The sequence below is a fragment of the Neophocaena asiaeorientalis genome, unplaced genomic scaffold (assembly GCF_003031525.2).
Source record: "Neophocaena asiaeorientalis asiaeorientalis breed wild unplaced genomic scaffold, Neophocaena_asiaeorientalis_V1.1 scaffold314, whole genome shotgun sequence".
Taxonomy (NCBI): domain Eukaryota; kingdom Metazoa; phylum Chordata; class Mammalia; order Artiodactyla; family Phocoenidae; genus Neophocaena; species Neophocaena asiaeorientalis.
In genome coordinates, this window is record NW_020175489.1 from 986,584 (window position 1) to 1,008,815 (window position 22,232).

The window sequence follows — 22,232 nt, forward strand, 5'->3', positions numbered from 1 at the left end:
AAAAAAAAAAAAAAAAAAAAAAAAAAGGCAATGATCATGTTTCAGACAGATGCCTCCAGAACAAATCTTTCAATGTTTTCCTTTAGCGTCCTTCAGTTCTTCACATCAGTGTCTTATTTCAGCAACTGTTCCTAGTTGCTCAAGGCGTTGCTCAAGGCGTTGTACAGAGAGTAAACTTCCTGGGTGACGGGGCATACCGTCCCCCAGTGACAAGGGACCTGCACCCTCCTGAGGCTCTGCTCAAGGCTGGCCTTGATCTCCCGTGCAAGATTGCTTTGCTTTTCTCTCTATTGCACACTCTGTTCCTGGAACCCAGCAGTCCTGTGATCTGTCCTTGTCAGGGTTTGAAACGGATACATTTCAGTAAACATGCAGAGGCAGCAGTCAGGCGAGGAGTTCGGCAAATTCCTCCCCTGCAGGAAGGGATCTCCGGCTCATCCTGTCACCTGGTGAGTTCTTCTTGTTCAGGGGTGTTAGTGGCACCAGAGGTAGCTGGGATTCTTCCACAACAGGCTGACTTTCATTTCTAATGAGGCTTTTCAGAGGCAGCCTGGCCCTCAGCTGGATTCCTGGAGAAGGGCATGCGGTTGACCCTCTGATGCAGGTTTATGGACACGCTCTGTTGTTCCTTGTATGCTAACAAATCGTGCCCGTCTCAGACATCAGTGATTCTTCAAACCCATGGCCAGTTCCCCAAGAGGAACCTTGAAAGTTACCAGCTGCAAAAATCAGAAGTTCATTTCCCAGGCAAAATGGAGACTTGGCAATAGTTTAAAACTTTTTTACTTTGAAATAATTATAGACTGATAAGAAGTTGCAAAACCAGTACAGAGAGGTCCCATGTTCTCATCACTCAGCTTTCCCCAATGATACCATCTTATGTAATACAGTACATTAACACCATCAAGAAATTGGCAATGTTTTTATGGCAAGAGAGAATGGGCATCAAAGAGCCTGAGAGGTACACTTAGTATTTGGAGTTCTGGTCCACTATTTGCTTAAAGAATGGCTATAAATTAGTCACACACGGACATTCCATGTGTCATGAAAAAAAAAAAAAAATCCCATTAAAAGCTATTCCGGGCCACCTTGAACTCTATTCCCACACAGAAAAAATTCTATGTAAAAGGTAGTGCATTACTCTGAGGGAGGCGGGGTCCTTTATTCCAAAAATAAGAGACCTTCAAACAGTCTTAGTTATCTTTAAAGGTAAGTGATCTTGGCTAATTGGGTCACTCCTGGCGTCTTTTGTGGGATCCCAATTTCCCAGATATCTTGAACACTATGTTGGCTGAATGAAGCTTAGGGAAGGGTGGAAGAGTCAGCCTTATTAATAGTCATGTACCTAGGATGGGTTAGCAAAATGTGGTTGACACTTATTTATTACATAGGAGTTAGGAGCTTGAATCCTGAACTCAGACAGGTCAAGTTTAAGTCCCAGGCTTGCCCCTTACCAGAAGGTTAACTTTAAACAAGTTACTTGACTCCCTAAGCCTCATTTTTCTTACGCATGAAATGAGGACAACACAGCACCTGAGAAATCAATGTCAGTTGATTGGAAACTCTCAGGCATCTAGTAGGTGCTCAATAAATTTTAGCTGTTGCTCTGAATAATTATCTCTGATTAGGGTATTCTGGGAAGTGATTTTTATTCCCTTCAGTTTCTTGGATTTAGTTTCAAAGCTGGTCCAGATAATTTGTGAAATATCTTCTAGTCTTGTGGTATGAAAAGTAGCTGGATGAGAGTGACTGTTCATTATATTTGGAAAACCATTTTGATTCCCATTACAGTTATTATTTTAAAAGAGTAATTGCTCACTATCCTATAATGCATTATAAATCACTATGTAACTTCCACATTATTGACTGTTTGTTGATAAGTTACTTACATTATAGAATAGTCTAAAATTGGATCAAAAAACAGTTGCAGGATTTTAAAATCTAAAGTCAGTAAAACCCAGGTCCATATAGCTAGTCTAAAGTTAATGGGTCTAGAGCTATAGTTATCTAGACATTAACTTCTTAAAAAATGTAACAGAGGCCATTGGAATTGCTTGTGACAACTAGTCAAACATTAAGGAACGTTAGTTGTTTTTGAAAATTTTTTTTTTGTTCTGAAAAGTAGATCTTTCTGTTACCATGGTTGCCTGCGTCTTGTTTATAATTATAGGTTTTCTTTTCCTGGCACATCAGTAACCAATAGCAAATCTACCCTTTTCAACATCAGCCCTACTTTAGTTGATAATTTATTAATAAATCACTGAAAATTGCATGTAAATAATTTTAGGCTTAGATTTTAGAGTGGATGAAGAAGCTTTGCACTGTCTCCCCCAAATATGTTCTTTTCAAACAGAATATTATACTCCCAAATAGGTTGATACAAGTTAGTAGAATGAAGAAAAAGTGGTTTATGTCAAAGCTTTTACGGGAAGAATTATCAGCAAATAGTGTTGGCAAAATGAAAGGAGCCCTAATTGCGGCATTAGGAGGCTTTGTTGCCATTTAATGAGATGCTTTGTGAACAAAGACTACTCTACAGTGATCTAGCTCAGAAAGCAGATATTTCCGATTAGAACTACATCCTGTTAGGGCTTAAATTTTAAAAGTAACACCTCATGAGTAACTGTAGTCTTTTGGCGTCTTATACCGAGAACCAGTCCAAGTGTATTACAGTGCCAGGAAGGGGGAACCTACGTTGGTGATACCAAAACAGAATGCCCGGAACCAAAACCCAATCCTTTGTATCAGATTGTTATCGGCAATGTGTACCTATGCTTTCTTTGTTTTCCCCTTCTTGGCGGGGAGGGGTGGGAGGGACAGACAAAATTGCTACCTTGAAACTTCTATGAATTGTGTTTTCAGTGTACCAAAAATATTAGAAAATATTTGTTTCACTTTGATTCTAACAATGCAGTCTCAGACAAATAGAAGAAACCCGAGGCTAGCAGTAAGACTTTCCTTTTCCAGGAAAGCACGTAGTTTTTAAAGAAAATTTAAGTTAACATCGATCTGGTATCTGGATATGGAACTACTTTCTGGGCATAAAAGAGATGGAAGGAATCACAGTATATTCAGCTGCTTAAAAATGAAGAAGTTTCATATATCCAAAATATCGTAAATATAATTAAATGCCAAACAGGAACCGTATTGAGCCACAACAGTCCAGGCACAGACAAATGAGAATATTTTTAATACTTAGTAAGTTTATATTCAAAAAAAAAGTCACTAAGTAGCAAATGATGGAAACACACAATTCACACTGGAAGAAAAACAACTGGCTGAATAACTATATCAGCAAAGCACATAAAGTTGCTAATATTAAAATAATGAAACTTAGAAACAACAATGAGATACTGTTTTTTCTTCTATGAAATTAGCAAAGAATTAAAATACTGGATATAAGGTGTACCTTTCAATGCTGCCATAGATTCCTTCAGTATAGTGAGGGCCAGGGCTCTGGTGTCAGATCATTGGGTCCAAAAATCTGGTTGTATGACTTTGGGAAACTTATGTAACCTCTTTGTGCCTCAGTTTGTCATCTGTAAATGGGTATAAAATAATACCTACTTTATATTGTTATGGATAAAGTTAAATGAGATAATACACGTAAAGCATTTAGCATGGTATCTGGCAGATAATAAGACTTCAACAAAAAAGGTAGCTGCTATCAGCTACTATTAGAGTCTCATTCACTGTTGATAGAAGTTTAATCTACTAATTGTAATAAAACCAGAAAGCAATATGGCAATACTTAATCAAACAAAGCCTTAAAAATAATCAAGTATATTTTTAGGAAAGTGTTCCAAGAAAGTACTCTGATGTTCACAAACATTATGTGCAAAGATGGTCATAAAGATAAAATATTCCATATGACCTAAATACTCAACAATAGAAAAATGAATTTTACTTGATTATGGGGCATCTCTCTATGATAGAATACAACATGGCTATCAAAATTATGCTTTTTAAAAGAGGTTTTAATGATATTGCATATGCTTAAGAAATAACATTAACTTTAAAAGCAGAATATGAAATTATATTTACAATATCCAATTATGTGAATGTAGATGTAAATTAAAGATGTAAATACAGAAAAATATAAGGAAACAACAAACATTTTAGTGGTTGTTATTTCTGGGCAGTGAGATTATGGGTATTTTCAAAAATATACTTTTCTGTATTTACTTTTTCTACAGTGAGCCTGTATCACTTTTCCTACACTTAAGATGAAACCTGAATTCAGAGAAGGAGATTTTAGATGGCATAGTGGAACATGTCATTTGCTCCTCATGAAATTTAAAATATGTTTTCAAAGCTATGTAAGGGGAACAAGAGGAAATAAACCAGTAAGAGACAAACAAAAAATCACATTTATGTTGTGATCCAACTGATCCCTGTAATGGCTAACCTTAATCTCCACCCACAGATGAGCTTCTGTTTGTAACTATCATCAGTCAGTTGATGAACAATGTTTAGCATGGGCCTACTGTGTGCCAGGCACTGGGCCATGCTAGACAGACCATGTTGAGCAAAGCAAATCCTGTCTTCACCCTCCTGGAGCACCTGGTCACGTGGGTATTTAGTAATTCCAGATAAAAGTCCCAACAAACAAACTCCATGTATTTAGAGATTTATAAATTTACCAAAGTTGTTCTTTAGTTAAAAGAAAAATAATAAGAAAATGCTTATTTTTTTCCACTAGAAGAAATGTTTTTTTAAAATCAAAAAGAAACAGTAAGATGCTCAACGTGTCTGAGTTGCTGGCACTGTAGACGTGGCTGGAGGAAAAGTCAGCAGGGGAGGGAGTTATGTCTGAGCATCCAGGGTTGCCAGCTGTGCTCCAGGTCACAGAGAATGCCATTGTTTGTTCTGGGAAATGGCTACTTTTGTTCAGCAACTCCCCTATCCTGCCCCAGAGAGAGCAGACAAACAGTTCCAGTCCTGGTGTACTGATCCTTTGTAAAGTACCCTTATTCCTGCTTCTGTTGGCATTTCTACCTTTTCATGACCTTGATAAAGATAATTAAGCAATGAAAGTAACTCAAAGAAAGCAGATGCATGTGAAGTCATTTCCCAAAGTGGAAGAATGAGCTTCTTTTTCACTCTGCCCCATATTAAATACACACTCACATATGTGCATTTATATGTGTGTATGTACATATACATATATGCCTAGAAAATAATACAGATACGCTTTCTTATCAGTGAAAACTCTGAAGCACATTTAGATTTATTTAAGAAAGAAAATACGTTCTACTATTATTAAGAAGACATATAATTGGAGGGGGCCACAAATCTTTTCTAGAAATATTATGATTATAATCACAAGTAAAGTAGATTAGGAAGATTTGCTTGAACTAATAGTTCAACTACCCACAATTCAACTACCTGCAGTTTCACCTTTTGGAAAAACAATCAAGAATGAGAAAATCATTAGAAACCATTGGCAGAGTAGATATTGCGAAGTATCTGCTACTTCACTAATGCAGCATTCCTTAACTCCACAGGACCCCTACTCTCCTTGTTCTATACACATTTCTAACAAACTAAATGTGGTTATCAACTTCCAAGACTCCCGCAGATTAGAAATAGAAAGAGTCCTCCCTACTGCTTTGGTGTATTGATAGTGACATGAAATAACAATTGAAAGTAAGGAAAAAATAAGAAAACCATACAATGTAGGTACAAATATTCAAAGAGCAAAGATGCCTGGGTTCATGTACTGTAGGGGCCAATTGTCCTCAGTGGGGCCTGAAGAAGCCACTACTTCAAACTCTGTACAGAATATATTTTCACACGGATTGTGCTAAGTCTTAAAGCAATGGTTATATTTTATTCTGTATACTCAGTTGAAGTTGGAGTGGTTATCTTAGTATATTATCCATTTTAAAATATTTTAAAACAGGTGAGTTTAAAAGAGCAAACTTTTGACTATACCAAAAAATTCTCATTTAAAATAAAACCCAGCTAACACATATATATATGGAATTTAAGAAAAAAAAAAAGGCTTGAAGAACCTAGGGGTAAGACAGGAATAAAGACACAGACTTACTAGAGAATGGACTTGAGGACATAGGGAGGGGGAAGGGTAAGCTGGGACAAAGTGAGAGAGTGGCATGGACATATAAACACTACCAAACGTAAAATAGATAGCTAGTGGGAAGCAGCCGCATAGCACAGGGAGATCAGCTCAGTGCTTTGTGACCACCTACAGGGGTGGGATAGGGAGGGTGGGAGGGAGGGAGACGCAAGAGGGAAGAGATACGGGAACATATGTATATGTATAACTGATTCACTTTGTTATAGAGCAGAAACTAACACACCATTGTAAAGCAATTATACTCTAATAAAGATGTAAAATAAATTAATTAATTAAATTAAATTAAACCCAGAAAATTCACTTCAGGAGGTCCTAGAGAGCACACACGCACGCGCGTGTGCACACACACACATTACTCACGATAATTAGCTGCAATTCAGGAAGATGTTTTCCTTTGTGACTCAGACTAGAGGAAGAAAACTGCTTTGGTTTTTTAAAAGAGGTTTTGAAAATATCCACAGGGAATAAGCAATACATTTCTGTACACTCCAGAGATCAATGTAATTACTTCGAAAGGCAGATCAATGTGGTTCGACTTTTGAATACCTAATATAAATACCACCCATTCCTCCCAGAAGAGATTCATTTTCACTGCATTTCATAAGACACATTTTTCCCATTCTACAAAGCTCAAAGTGCTTTCCAAATATTTTATTACATACAGGGTTGAACCTGCCAGTCTGAATTTTCTTGGAGTGATAGTAACTTAGCAAAAGTAGCAGCCGCATAGCACAGGGAGATCAGCTCAGTGCTTTGTGACCACCTACAGGGGTGGGATAGGGAGGGTGGGAGGGAGGGAGACGCAAGAGGGAAGAGATACGGGAACATATGTATATGTATAACTGATTCACTTTGTTATAGAGCAGAAACTAACACACCATTGTAAAGCAATTATACTCTAATAAAGATGTAAAATAAATTAATTAATTAAATTAAATTAAACCCAGAAAATTCACTTCAGGAGGTCCTAGAGAGCACACACGCACGCGCGTGTGCACACACACACATTACTCACGATAATTAGCTGCAATTCAGGAAGATGTTTTCCTTTGTGACTCAGACTAGAGGAAGAAAACTGCTTTGGTTTTTTAAAAGAGGTTTTGAAAATATCCACAGGGAATAAGCAATACATTTCTGTACACTCCAGAGATCAATGTAATTACTTCGAAAGGCAGATCAATGTGGTTCGACTTTTGAATACCTAATATAAATACCACCCATTCCTCCCAGAAGAGATTCATTTTCACTGCATTTCATAAGACACATTTTTCCCATTCTACAAAGCTCAAAGTGCTTTCCAAATATTTTATTACATACAGGGTTGAACCTGCCAGTCTGAATTTTCTTGGAGTGATAGTAACTTAGCAAAAGTTCATCTGGAGATTTTAGAGTGAAACCTACAACAGCTGATCTTCAAGATACAAGCTATAGCAGGGGTCTCCCAACCTCCCACACACCCCACGGGCCGCACAGCGGGAGGTGAGTGGCGGGCGAGCGAAATGCCGCTACCCATCGCTCGCATTACGCCCTGAACCATTCCCCCCCATCCCAGCCGTGGAAAAAATGTCTTCTACGAAACTGGTCCCTGGTGCCGAAAAGGTTGGGGACCTCTGAGCTATAGGAAGCTGAAAACAAAGTTTCTGAACATCAAGAACTTGTCAACCAACTGGGGTTTCTTACTACTAGACAGATTCAGGTCTCTAATTCATCCTCATCAGTGTGATGCAGTAATTTGGGGGTGTGCCAGTGTGCCCTAGGAATGTGTGTTTTAGCCAGCTCTCCTGGTGGTAGGTGGCCTACTCTTGGAGAATCCCTGTTGAGAGGTATCCCCAAGACTATTTGAACCACTTTTCCATACCTCTCTGACTGTCTCTGTCTGTTTTCTTTATCAAACGCATTGGAATTCTTTATAAGATGGTTACCTCTTTCCAAGGTTAAAATTATTCTCTCTGTTTCTTTTGACCTTACTAAATCAAATGTATTCAGCCATTTGATAGCTTCTTCTGTTCTTGAGTACACCACCTAGCGTGAAAGGTGGTAATTACAGGTTCTCCTGAAAATGCAAAATGATTTGAATGCTACTTTAGGTAGGGATTTGAAAACCGGACTTTTCTGTCCAACATTTCAAAAAGATATGGACTCCCTATAATTTCCTTACAGCATCTTTAAATCCTAAGCATTTAGCAAATGTGTATTTAATCAAATATTGTAAATTATTTATTATTGCTGGAACATTCAGTTTAGAGTAAAATTTCTTTAATATTTAGACTGGCATTTCATCATTTTGTATATGATACATGTATATTTTATGGCACACTGGGCTCCTCTGTGTAGTTGGTATGTTCAACACATGTACGATTTTGTGTATAATGTAGTTATGCCTACTTTGTGGGACATAGGGCAGAGTGTTAACCTTCTGAACTATTACCAAAGCTAACAGTTGAGTCTGCATTTGTGATAAGATGATGGTCAGAGAGATTGTCTGCTCTGCACTTGGTCAGCGTTATAACTCTCAGCATGTTCCTTCTCCTTAGTGACAATTTGTTGCGTGACGTAGGCATGCAGTGGTTTTAAAGATGGGCTGCCTTTGTAAGGGATGCAGGGAAATTACTGCTTTAAAAGACTGTTTGACAAATTACACCAGGCAGAAAACTTAATTTTGTGCTGAAGATGAAGCCACAAACAAATGATAGTGTAGCATTTCCTGTGCTGATTTCATGAATAAAGTAGGAGAAGCTAAATTGTCCTTATTCCACCCAAAATTGTCAATTAGAAGTGCATTTTGGTACCTACTCCCCAAACTATGCTTTAATTTAAAAAACACCTAAATGGAAAATATATTACAAATATGATACTATACACAAATACAAAATAAATATGAAAATATGATATTAAAAATAAATATGATGTTATAAAGAAAGGGGGCGCCTCTCTGCCCTTTCTTCCCTCCTGTTTGTGAGTCATCATCATCTCCCAAATTGTCTCAATTAACTGCCACCCATAAGCATGACTGTTATCACAGATGGGTACTTTTCAAAATAGATAACAATCCATTTACACATGCCCCAAAAGGAGAAAACATTATTCATTGAATTAGAAGGACTGCCTGTGAAAGCAGAGCAGAATTTTTAGTATTGGAAAAGATAAGATGGAGAGTCCTCCAACAGAGTACCACTTGGAATGTGTCTGTTCCTTCTGGTTGTGCTATGGTAAGAGCTTAATCCACACCAACAAATATCTTCCACCTGTGCTGGGACATCTAGGTCTGACCTGTCTGCCACATTAGCAACTGGCTGGTTAGAATAAGTCATGCAGCATTTCTCAAAATGGATGCCCACCTGACTCTACTTCCTCTGAATGTTCAGAAGTGTACTTGACAAAACTGGTGTCATGGTCAGATAACTATTGGAACCATTGTGTTCAACGATGTTCTTAGTGTAGGATATCTCAGAATATTTAATTTCACTTTTCCTTTTTTCATTGAGTAGTTCATGAAACAACTGTTTCTAGAAATTTGCTTTAGAAAATGTTGGTTTCATGGGTTATTTTAACTCAGAGGTATTTTGTGCACATACACACATACGATGTGCATGCATATGTTAAACATGAATTTGGAACAACTGAACCATTGTTCCCTGTGCTCTGTAATTAACTACATAGTTTACTGTTAATTTGAGAATAATGACATTTTAACTACCCATTATAAAATGGAAATAATCATTTCATGGTGAAACCTTGAGTTAGGAATTGCTAAACAGCACATCAGCTCTGTCCTGAAGACCTCGGCGGAGTGGGAGCTGTGAAAATTAAAAGGGAAATTTCACGAAAATGGAGCTGGGAGGCAGAAGGGGGAGCTCTCATGCACCTACCACTTGTATCAGTACAGATCCCAATAGGGAGAGATACACCTTCTTAGATCTCTGGCAGAAAGTGACATTACTATCGGCAGCAGGAAGAAGAAAGGTTTTCTCCTTGCCTGGCAACAGCTCAGCCAATAAAAAACCACTATACTTTGAACTCCCAGTTCCCTCCAATGAACTTTTTGTTTATAGCAGCCTCTCCCACTTCCCCTTCTCCTCTCCCTTGCTAAACCTGACGTGCATGTGGTTCGCCGTAAATGCGTGTCTAGGATTGCAATTCTTTGCTGCTCCCAAGTAAACCCTGTTTTGCTGGTTAAAAAAACTGGATATTTTATAATGTTTTAGGTTAACAGAGCAGAAATAGACAGGGGAAGAGATAGCTTCAATGTAATGTGAAGAGGTTTTTGAACTACTGCTACAGAATGCTCTGGAACTCCATAAGACTGGGTTTTTAAGTCATTCAATGGACAATGGGTCTTGGAGGAGACAGTGTTTGAGCTGAGTATTGAAGAATAAACAGTAATTCAAAGAACTGGAGTCAGGTGGGGCACGTGAGCCTGAGGCATAGAAGATCACCTGGTATAATAGGTGGGAAGTTTGTTTCATTAAGAAGGAAAAGGGTAAGATGAAAGTGCAAGTAGGGAAAGGCCAGACCATGAAAGGAGTTTGAACACAGTGGTTCTTTTTTTTTTTTTTATGACATTTAAAAACAAACAAACAAAAAGCAACTTTGTATGTATTTTAGTGGAAAATAGGAGAGTCTCTCAGGGACTGCTAGCCAGATGTGAGTTTTAATCAATTCTTTTGAAAATTTGGAGCACATAATGAAACCCTGGAGCTATTTATCCCTTTAGAAATGAGCACAGCTATTTATTTGACAATTTCCACATGAAAAGCTTAATTTTTAGAAGCATATTATTTTTAAAAAATCACTGCACATACATTACTTTATACTGATGTTTATATCCACTTGGACCTTGCAGTTGTGAAGTCAGTGTTAATAGCTACGCTGACGAGTGCTTCACTTTTTTTCAGATAACCCTGTGAGGTTGGGGAGGACTCTTTATGAAAGGTAGTGTGCGTGTGTGTTTGGGGTGGGGAGGGTAGGTGGCTAGCTTATAAAATCTTGCTTAAAATAGCAGATAAATTTCAGTTCTAACTGAAGATCACCTAACCAAAAATGAACCTATGGTCAGCCATTTTCCATCCATAAACATGCCAGAGATTCTAGGATGGATGGAGAGGTTGGCACTTCTGGCTTGAGCCAGGAAAATAAAAAGGCTAAAGTATTGAGGATACAACGTTCTGTAAGAACAATTGCATTCTACAAGGTCACCGTGCTCAAGGACGTCCTTAAGTAGCTATTGCTTTATTTCAGTAAGGTCTCTGGCTCTTACTTGACTCCAGTTTTTTAAAAACAGTTTTGTCTCCAAAACAACAGCATTGACTGTCATTGTGCTAAACTATAGCCACCAGAGCGCCTAAGGGTGAATGTCAGCTTGGCATTCCCTGGAGGTGAATATTTATATATATATATGTATGTATTTTTTTTAAGTTTTCAAGTTTAATCACCGTCCCATCTCTGTTGATTTAAATGAATAAAATGACATCTTATTTATAGGATCATACTGTTTTAAAATGTTTTAATCTAACATAAATGAGCCTTTATAAGCCAAATGATTTTTCAGCCTACATAGATCTTATTCACAGACACCTGTAACTTAGACATTATTATCATCCTCATTTTATAGGTGAAAAAACTGAGGACCAGCAGGTCTCAGACCCTTGGGCGGTGGAACACAGGAGGTAAACACTGTTCCTGTGACAAAGGTCTTGGCTTACTAATCCAGGGCTCTTTTCACCATTGCAATGGTCTCTGAATCTACACTCTGCTAGGACTTTTTTCTCCTGGATTGGAAAGGCTTCCTTTGTCTTAGTTTACACAGTAACAGCTTAGAAGATATCACTTTATTTTAAAACTTTATAAAATCTTCCTAACAACATTATAGCACATTTATTTAATATATAGGGGTGGGGAAGGGTTTTAATGCCAATGTGGAGACCCACTCAGATGCCCACAATTGATATGACGATTATTTTAGTAAAGACATTTTAGATCTAACAGATGCAGAAAGAAGCCTTCCTTTACCACGAAAAGTAGAAACTTCTGGGAGTGAGGCTGCCAAGAATCCCCTACCCTGGGAGCTTTATGGCTATGAAGAAAAAATCTGAAAAGACCACTCCCATTTGCATAAGCAGACATTATCACAAACTTTCTTATCTCCCATTTGTTCCCCTAGAAAACCATTCGTTCATTTCATAGAATATTCTTCTCTCCTTCCCCTCTTCCCCTGCCATTAAGTTAGGTATATAAACTCCCATTTTTAGCTGCTTAGAGAGCCACTTTTTGGTGCATTCCTTGTTAAGCTATAAGTTTGTTTAATTTGCAGAACCCCAGTACAAAACCTAAGAGGGTAGAGGAAAATATTTCCACCCCTACACCATTAGCTCAAATCAGATTGTTCTTTTTTTTTTTTTTTACTGTAGTAAAAAGCACATAACATAAATCGGATTCTTATCTTTTTATATATTTAAATCCAGTCTTGACATTTTTCTAGAATTTGCAGTAGATCTGTACCTTTTTAGATATATGTAATCATTCCTTTAGTTACAATTCATTGAGCACTACCCGGTGCCAGTAAGTGGGATAAGTTGTTTCATATTTTAGCCCATTCAGTTTTCCCAAATCTTTAAGGTAGATGTTAGCTCCCTAATGGCATGGAACCAATGAAATATGGGATGCACAGTTAGCCCTCAGGGAGGCAACCATGCACCAGCGGTGTATTTAATATTAGATAGGAGGTCCACATGCATATAATAAGATAGTGTAATTCTCCCATTTTACCCCTCCCCAGTTGGGTTTGTGTTTGGGCTTTACAAACCCAAGAAGCAAAACTTTGAAAATAGTTCCATTAAGGAATCGTAAAGTAAAGCTCATGAATCAAGATCTGGAGAGGTGAAATAATTCAGCTGGGAAGGATCCATGTGGTCCTCAGGTGCCGTGAGGAATAGGACCAGCTCTTCTGGATGTAGGATGCAGTAAAAAGGGCACAGGTTTCGAATAAGATCAAAATGACTTTGAACCTCAACTCTTTTACCAACTTGCTGTGTGACCCTAGGCAAATACTGATCTCCGAGTCTCAGTTTCCTCATCTGTAACATGGGGATAATACCCTTTTCAGAGAGTTGCTAGAAGGAATAAATGAGGTAACGTGGTTAACATATCCACAGGAGGATGGTACTCACCAAATTCAGGGCGGCACCTTTTCAGGGAAGGAGGGAGGGAGAGGAAAAGGACTCAGGAGGGGAGCAAAGGGAGCTTCTGTTTTAGCTGGAATATTTGGCATCTTTTATACAAACGCACAAAGATCTGAGCCAAGGAGAATACAATATTGGCATTTGTTAGTCTGGAGACAGTGCTTGTTAAATTATTTTCTGTACTTTTATTTTAAATTTTTATTTAAATTTTATAGCGTCTGGCATATAGGGCACACTAAATATGGATTCAGATCCTTTTCCACAGCCCTTGTCAGAAGGATGGAGTCTCTATTGTGATGAATTTAGTTGTGACCCAAGGAAACAAACCCTTCTGTGAGCCTGAGCTGTAGTGGAGTGTGCCCTGGGAAGCTGGGCACCCGCCTTCCACAATGGAGTTCAACAGACAAGTTCACCCTCCTGGTGCAGCCTGGATGAACACAAGCATGAACACTGTCTTCTTTAGCTTTACCACTCAGTACAGAGACATGGTGTTTTATGTGGTCTGCATTCTACAGCCAGGTTACATTTTCCATATGGGATTCTCTATCAAGGAAAGCCGTTTACATTTTACTTTACTGTAGCATGCATCTCCTGCCAACGCATGTGTCACCATGATTTCCATATTGGAGCCTTTCCTTTACCACAATGATGTTTATTTAGTCTGTACAATTTGTTTAGATTCTCCTCATGGAAATTCGGGATTTAAGGTTATGAAAATAACTCTTACAGAGCTTTCATGTGGTCAACTCCACATGAAAGTGGGTTTTCCTGAAGCTTATTGTAAACCAAGCGATTACCGTGTACTGAAGGGCAAATGAGCTTAGAGATGACATCGACCCATCTTTACGTTGCCACAAATATTCACATAGCACACAACACAAGGTAGCTCAACACAGAGGGTTTTCAGCCTCTGAAAGAACTCAGGGCTGTTCAGTTGTCTTGTTCTTTTTTGATCTCCTAGCTTCCCATCTCTGTGCCCTCCCACTCTCCCTTCAGCTTGACTCCGAGAAAGGAGAAGGGAATGTTCTGAAGACAGAAATTAAATGACTTAAGCCCATCCTAGCATGCGTAGGGATGGACTCCCCCATCATTTCTATTCTATAGAAAAAGGCTCATTGTTCACACAAGCGGGATTTTGTGAGCAGTATTCTTCCACTGCCAGAGAAAGAGAAAAATAGTTTTCTCTCTAATTTTTTTTGGGGGGGGGCATAATTGATGCAGGGGACACGTGGCTGTCAGCTCACTCGGGGTATGCACATAGGAATTTCAGAATGTTTTAGACGTTATAAAATTGCAAGTTAACAGCTGGCAGAGGTATTTACGGAAATTAGACAGTCTTTCAAATCATTTATCAGAGCGCTTACAATTCCCGTTGCAAGGCAGGTGAAATAGTAACGGATATTTGGGACTTGAATCATATTCAATGCAGGAAAGAGAAAGCTATGTGCATCCAAATTACCCGAAGAAAAGGAAGAACCATTATTGCCTGGGCAGTTACTGCTGCTGCCACCAGTTTTAACACGATGCCTAGCAGCTGCCAAGGGAGAAGGCAAGAGCTAATGCTCATCGTCATTAAACAAACCTTCCTCTCCAATCCACATGCCAGCCCTGTGACTCCCAGGCTGTTTGAAACCAGACGTCAAAAAATAATCCTCAACCTTAAATGCGGCTTCCTTTAAGAGAGAAGTGAGAAAACCCCTGTCGTAAAAACGCTGCTCTCTTCCTTGAAAATTATTCCCTTGGTGTTTTAACATAATAAAACGGCAATATCCTTTTAAGCCAGAAAGCAATCTCCCCAAAGTAATTACTGCCCATCAAGGATAACTGTAACTATTTTGTAGGAAATCAAGGTAGGGAGAAAATCAAGGGAAGGAGAAAGCTATTATCTCAGTTAAAGTGAATGTGAATGGCAGCACCTTTACAGTATTTGGTTATGGCAGTGTAGCTCAGCTGGGAGGAAAGAAAACACCTAAATCCCTGAATCCCATTAATTTTACAATAGTGTTTCCACTGAGACTTAGTGCAGTTCTTACTGTCCTTTCTGGGAACACAGTTATTCATAGAGTACTTTGTAAAATAATCCAGGTACAGGATATACACACAAAACAAAAATGACTAGTTAAGTTGGAACTTGGTACTACCAGGAAACCCAGCACAGAGCAGTTATTTCCATGTGATAGTTTAAATGATGTGATCATTTAACTCAGTGGAAGAGTTGTTTATCCTCTGTCCTCTAATGTGGTTGTCTTAGAAAGACTTTCACTTTTAAAGGCAATAACATTTAATTAAGACAGCAAATTAGAAAAGAAAGAATGATCACATAACCAAAATTCCAGGCGAAATGCCTCCTTGACTCTCTTCTGCCCTCTGCTGGGTACTGTGTATATCCTCTTTGTCGGGGTTGGGGGGTAGGGGGGAGCGGGGAGCGTGTGTATTTTCCCACCTCAGTTCTTCCCAAAAGACAGTGTTGAGGTGGGTCTGGATGTGACAAATATTTCTATTCTGGTGGATCTTGTAGGTAAGTGTCTCAAAAGTGAGTCAGGTGTTTATTTTCTGTTTCTATTTTTTAATTTATGATAAAATATACATAACACAAAATTTACCATTTTAACCAGTATACAGTTCAGTGGCACTAAGTACATTCCCATCATTTTGAAACCATCACCACCATCCATCACCAGAACTTTTTTCATCTTGCAAAACTGAAATTCTATACCCATTAAACACTAACTCCCCATTTCCCTACCACCACCACCACCCCCTGCCCAGAACCCCTGGCAACCACTATTTTATTTTACTTTTTATATTTTTAATACATTTATTTTTTTTATGTATTTAATTTTGGCTGCATTGGGTCTTCATTGCTGTGCTTGGGCCCTCTCCAGTTGCTGTGAGCGGGGGGTTGCAGAGCACGAGCTCTAGAGCGCAAGCCCAGAAGCTGTGGCGCACGGGCCCAGCGGCTTCGTGGCATGTGGGATCTTCCCGGACCAGGGCTCAAACCTGCATCCCCTGCATTGGCAGGCGGACTCTCAACCACTACGCCACGAGGGAAGCCCAGCAACCACTATTTTAAATACATTCTGGCTCTATGAATTTGATTACTCTAAGTACCTCATATACTGTTTGTCCATTTGTAATCAGGTGTTAATTTTTATTACTTACAAAGAAATAGTAAAAGCATATATAAGTAACAATGAGGGGAGATGAAACAGAGTATATAATTAGTACATATTTGACGAGCAAGGGAAGGAGACAGGCAGTCAACATAAACAAAGTGGCAAATAGATAGAAGAGCAGTGTAGCAACTCCTGGCAGGTGCTTCACTGTTACGACCCTGTGGCTCAAAATAAAGCCCAGATAACGAAACTGCACAAAGGACCACAGCTAATAGGTGGCAGGGCTTGGTTTGAGTCTAGGATTTCCAGATTCCAAAGTTTCACTGCATTGATATTTTTAATCAACCCATGTCCTCCAGTGCAGTTCCTCACCTTTTACGACACTAAGAAATTCCCCAGGGGTAAAGAACATGCTTTTTCCTCACTGTCCTCTCAAGGGTGCAGTCACCTAACAGTTCATTTAATATGTTTGACCTCGAGACCTTGAATCCCAAGTATCTCTCATTATCTCACTTTTTGTCTGAAACACTATAATGGAAGGGTGGCTGCTGACTTAGAGTGTGGGCTCACTCGAGTCCCCAGGATCTTGACAGTCATTGTCATGTGGGTCGACCCCATTTTTGGAAAGATTCTTTAAAGGTGCCCGAGCGGTTTCTAAACTGGAGATCTGTAGAACTGACAAAAGAATTAGTTGAGACAAACTGAATCTACAGGAGGTTCCTTTTATTTTTTTATTTATTATTATTATTTTTTTTGCCTACTGTTGTGGAACACAGGCTCTGGACGCGCAGGCTCAGCGGCCATGGCTCATTGGCAGGTGGACTCTCAACCACTGCGCCACCAGGAAAGCCCCAGGAGGTTCCTTTTATTAAACACAGGTATAGCCAATGACTAAACAACAAAAAGAAAACTAATTTCGCTGTGCTTCCAGGGTTGACGAGCAGCACACACCTTGTCGCCAGCACGTTGGAGCACAGGAAATGTTGCATAGATTCTGCTGCTGCCACTTCCTCGCTCAGCTCAGAGGCCCTCAGAATGGGACTCTAGACGTCTAGATCCTGTGCATTGGGTTTCCTCCCTGCAGGGGCTTGAGTTCCCACTTAATGTCACAGTCTTTATTATCCACTGCATTTCTAACACTCTAGTTGTTGGTGTTCCTGTTTGCTCTTGATAAGTCTGTGCAATTGCTGGAGAGGTGATGTTCTCATCCTGTAAATCTACTAGCTGTTTAAAAACAAGCAAATAGACTATCCTTCTCATTGTTGGTGCTGGCAGTGTCGGGGGAAATTTCTAGTTCTACCAGATTTTGGTGGAAAGAGAAAAGTTCTGATCTGGAAGAGTATTTCCCAGACACTGCTCCCTGGTGGGCCCTTACTCTGTGGTGGCTTCCCAGGCAGGACTGTCAGTGCCACTAGATTCAGGACTAGAGAATAGCATAGCAACTAGATTCAGGACTGTCCTTTGCTGCTCCTACCAGAGTTTATTTTGGTGTTTAACAATTTTATGCTTACTGATGACATTTACAAGTGAGTTGTAGTTTCTTAATAAATGGTTAGCGGTTGAATAAACCATTAGAGAGGACTTTAGTTAAAATATTTAAAGCAATATTTCTCAGAATATGATCAACTCTCACCCATTTATATGACAATAAACTGGCTCATAAGAATCAAAGATGAATTACAGAGAACATTTTTATTTTAAATTAGATTTGTAGGCATAACGTTTATCTTCCCACTCTGATTTACTAAGACCAGAGAGTACATTATAATTAATATGTAATAGGGAGCTACCTCTAATATAAGCTGAGAAGTGTCTTTATTTGGTCTTGGTAGGACCTCCTGGAGTGGTCTTTCTTGGATGGACATCGGTTTTCATTGGTCCGTACCGAGCTGGTCAAGTGAACGCCCCACTTATTTCTACTCTGTTGATGAAGCTGCCCACCTCGGGAACAGTGCCTGTATCTTTAGCTCCATCAGCACGACACTTGGCTTCATCAGCACAGCACCTAGCCAGCTGCAACTGACTTTCTATCTCAACCTTCTGAAAAGCATAGCAAGTGGTTCAGAGCTCCAGCTCTGGCCTCCCACAGAAAGGCATTCAGACCCCAACTCGCCCTCTCACTGGCTCAAAGACCTTTGGCAAACGACTTCCCTCTCAGGGGGCTGGGAACACCCAACGAGGTGATGCTCTAAAGCCCTGGCTCAGTTTCCATACCAGCTGCTCACTCTGTGCATAGCAGCCCTCATTGGACTTCTGAAAGGTGTCTGGGTTTCCAGGTTGGGGCTCTTGCTTTGGGCTCCATCCCTCATTCTTATTTTCATCTTTCTTTTTAAAACCACTCTTGTTATGAGTGAGGCCCTGCCACTCTTTTCCTTTGTAATCCAATTCTAGGCTGAACAATGGCTTGACTTTCCAGAGATATATTCACTGATTACCACATTTTCAGTTATCATCTTCCTGGATACTTGGGACTTTCCAGAATAAAATGATCTTTTAAAATGACTGAAACAGTCTCTAAAGTAGCAACATTGGACTGCTTGGGTCCCCACTCCAGCTCTGCCTTTTAAAGTCAGGATGAGTTTAAGAAAGTCGCTTCTCTTCTGTGTGCCTTAGTTCACTCATCTGTAAAACGGGGACTAACAGTGATTCACAGGTACCCGTGAGGATCTGACAACCAGGTACATGTAAATCGCTTAGAACAGTACCTGGCTCCGTGACTAAACGGGACCATCATTGTTATTGCCTTTTCTAAACACAAAGTTCCAATATTGGGTTGATTGGTAATGAGATTTGTGGAGGACACAGAAGGAAGTAGGGGTAGAAAACAGGGAAAGAGTAGAGGCAAATGAGGCCCCAGGGAGGGACCAAGTAGAGTCTGACACAACAGGGGTGACATGTCATCCCCAGTCTGGGTCTGATGCATTCATAAGTCACAGCTTGTCTCCTTCTCTCAAAGGCTGACTTGGCTGCAAATGACCTTCCCAGAGCAACTTGTCTTGGAATTGTCTATGCTCATGGTGATGAGAGGACGTGAGATGCTTGTAGGATATTTCTGTGACTTATGGGTTTGTGGACTGAGTTAAGGGGTCCCTGTTAAACACTTGTTTTCCCTAAGAGCACTTGTCCTTACTGCTTTTCTTCTAACTCCTTGAAGTATATAGTTTAACCAAGAAAGTTACTTCATGCAACATTCAAATACATGGTTCCAGAAAGCAATATACCTAATTCACCCAAAGCATCTTATTTAGGGACGAAATTCCTAACATCCTCTTCTGTAAAATGGAGGTGATAATACCTACCTTGCAGAATGTTTTGAAAGGTTAGATAGAATTACATTTGCGCTCAGCGTAGAGGTTGGCATAACAGAAGAGGTCGATGAATATTTCTTGCTGCTGGTGCTGGTGAGGATAATGGCTGTAACTGAGGTGCAACACCCTGTGAGGACACTGAAACAAGCACGTGGATGGCCTCCACCAGGCTTAATACCACACCGAGAATGGTGCTTTTCTAGTAATTTAGTGGAGTTTACAAAGTACTGGCATACACCTTATCGTATTGGATCCTCCTGACAGCAAAACAAGGAAGATATGGGACAGAATAATATTCAGCCAGCCACAGGGTAAGCCATGAAGATGGGAAAGAGAGGAGTAAGGAGGTATACAGGGAGAGACATGCATCTTTCCTGCTCCTGGATTCTTCTGACAGCTTGGTAAAGTCACCAAGTAGGCATGTTTAAAATTTCGTTGGAAATTTGGGAAGGAGGGACTCCATCCCTTGTTTTTTGGACACCTCCATGATCCCATTTGCCCTGCACCCTCTGCTCTTCCTGTTCTGAACCTCCCATGGCAAATGTTCAGTACCCGTTGGTGACCTGAACCACCTTGGCTTTGCCAAGGAATAAGCTCAATCGAGGGCTTCGTCCCAGGATTGATCTTGCAAAAGCCACTCTCAGAGAACAGAGAGATCGGTTCCTCTCAGAATCAAGAAAAGGCCAAAGACTTTTTCTTTTGGAGGCAATGGGAAATCAGTTCAGAAGGACTTAGGCACTTCTCTGTTTTAGTCATGTGGCCTGGAGCAACCCCCCGTGAGCCTTGGTTTCTGCATCTGTAAAACAGAAGTAGTACTAACTATCTTGTTTTAGAAGAATTAAAGATAATGCCTGCACATATATTAGGAGTGCAATAAATGGCAACTGTAATTATATCTGCACCCCCAAGGTGGAAGGGTGAAGGGGTGGAGAGGGAGTGAAAAAGAGTTGTGTCACAAAGATATCATAGGCTGGGGACTATTTATGCGTGGCCTATCTATTTTCTGAAATCCATCTTTCATCTTACTACCTAATCTAGATTATCACGAAAGAAAAATAAAACACCCCACTAAATACACACCTTCCCCAGGCTTAACATTAAAGCGGTGTGTGTATTTATCCGAAAGCAAGCTGAGCTTTCTGTTTAATGCCCGACTTGAGCCCCGTATTCCAAGCACACCTCCACAGCTCCGTACCGTAGATCATCCCCTAGGAAACCCAGCAGAGATCTGCAGGCTTCACGGTGCTCATGTCCTCTCCATTTATAGCTGACCTAATTTTTCTCTAGACGAAAAATGCACACACCACGCGGCTCTGCGTGCAAGCCGACTCTGTTGGTTGCACACCGATGCCACTTCCGTCCTGCTGCCCAGCCCCTGGGTTCCAGCGCTGTTACCACACGCCTGACCGGGCGGGGGGCGGGGTTCTAACGAGATCGAGAACATTTTATTCTCTCAGTGGTTGTTGGAGGATTCCTCTTAGGGAAGATCTACCTTGGTGAAGAAATGCTTTTAAGATTTCCACTTGGAGCAGAAATAGGGGGAGAGAGAGGACCGATGGACTGGGCTGGGTTAAGCGAGCCTTCCCTCGCATACCCTGGATCTTAATACATGGAACATCCAGAAACTGCTTGTTGTGGTTAGTTTCTTATAAAACAACTGTGATAGGGCTTCCCTGGTGGCGCAGTGGTTGAGAGTCCGCCTGCCGATGCAGGGGACACGGGTTCGTGCCCCGGTCTGGGAAGATCCCACATGCCGAGGAGCGGCTAGGCCCGTGAGCCATGGCCGCTGAGCCTGCGCGTACGGAGCCTGTGCTCCGCAACGGGAGAGGCCACAACAGTGAGAGGCCCGCGTACCGCAAAAAAAAAAAAAAAAAAAAAAAGAAGTGATAGGTTAACTCTTGGTTGTCACCAGATGAACCCAACACAGTAAAGGAGGATGATGAAGGGGCTGGAGCAGCAGGACGTGGGGAGTGCTAGGCCCACAGGAACTTGGGGGAGAGCTTTAAACTTTCCCAGGCCTGGATGTCATTGGCCACAAGAAAATGTCTCCGTTCGGTTCGCCTCCTCTCTCACTGACGTCTCCCTTGCTTCCTCTGCACCCCAACGCTGGCCTGCTTGCTGCTCCCCAGCCCTGCACAGGGCCCTGGTACCTGCTGCTCCCTCCCCTGGATGCTTTGCCTCCCGTTCGTCTATCTCCCTCAATGTGACCTTCCCCAGAGGCCTCTCTGCTGCCTCATCTAAGATTGCCCCTGCCATTATCAACTGTGAACACACCCCGACTTTAATTTGTTCATAGCTCTTATTACTCTCGGACATCTATAATATATCAATTTATTTATTTCTCGTCAGTTTCCCCTGACTAGTAGATTCGCTTTCTGGGGGCCGGGCACTTGCCTTTTCTGCTTATTTCCACGTCTCCAGTTCAAGAGCGCTCAATAAATATTGGTTGAAAAGTGACATCTGGGGGCACACTATCGAAACCAGAGGCCCTCCTCAGGACAGATCATATTCAGCCTGCTCGGACTGTCAC

At 40.6% G+C, this 22,232-nt stretch overlaps 1 protein-coding gene across 1 annotated transcript in view; it reads left to right on the top strand.

Annotated features, from left to right (window-relative positions):
* LOC112415722 (uncharacterized) overlaps positions 1–22,232 on the top strand; it is a 52,728-nt gene that overhangs the window by 10,828 nt on the left and 19,668 nt on the right. The window contains exons 2-3 of the mRNA XM_024768875.1: positions 123–449; positions 11,712–11,766. Of these exons, the coding sequence (XP_024624643.1) occupies positions 123–449; positions 11,712–11,766 (382 nt within the window). The remainder of the gene's footprint in view (positions 1–122; positions 450–11,711; positions 11,767–22,232) is intronic.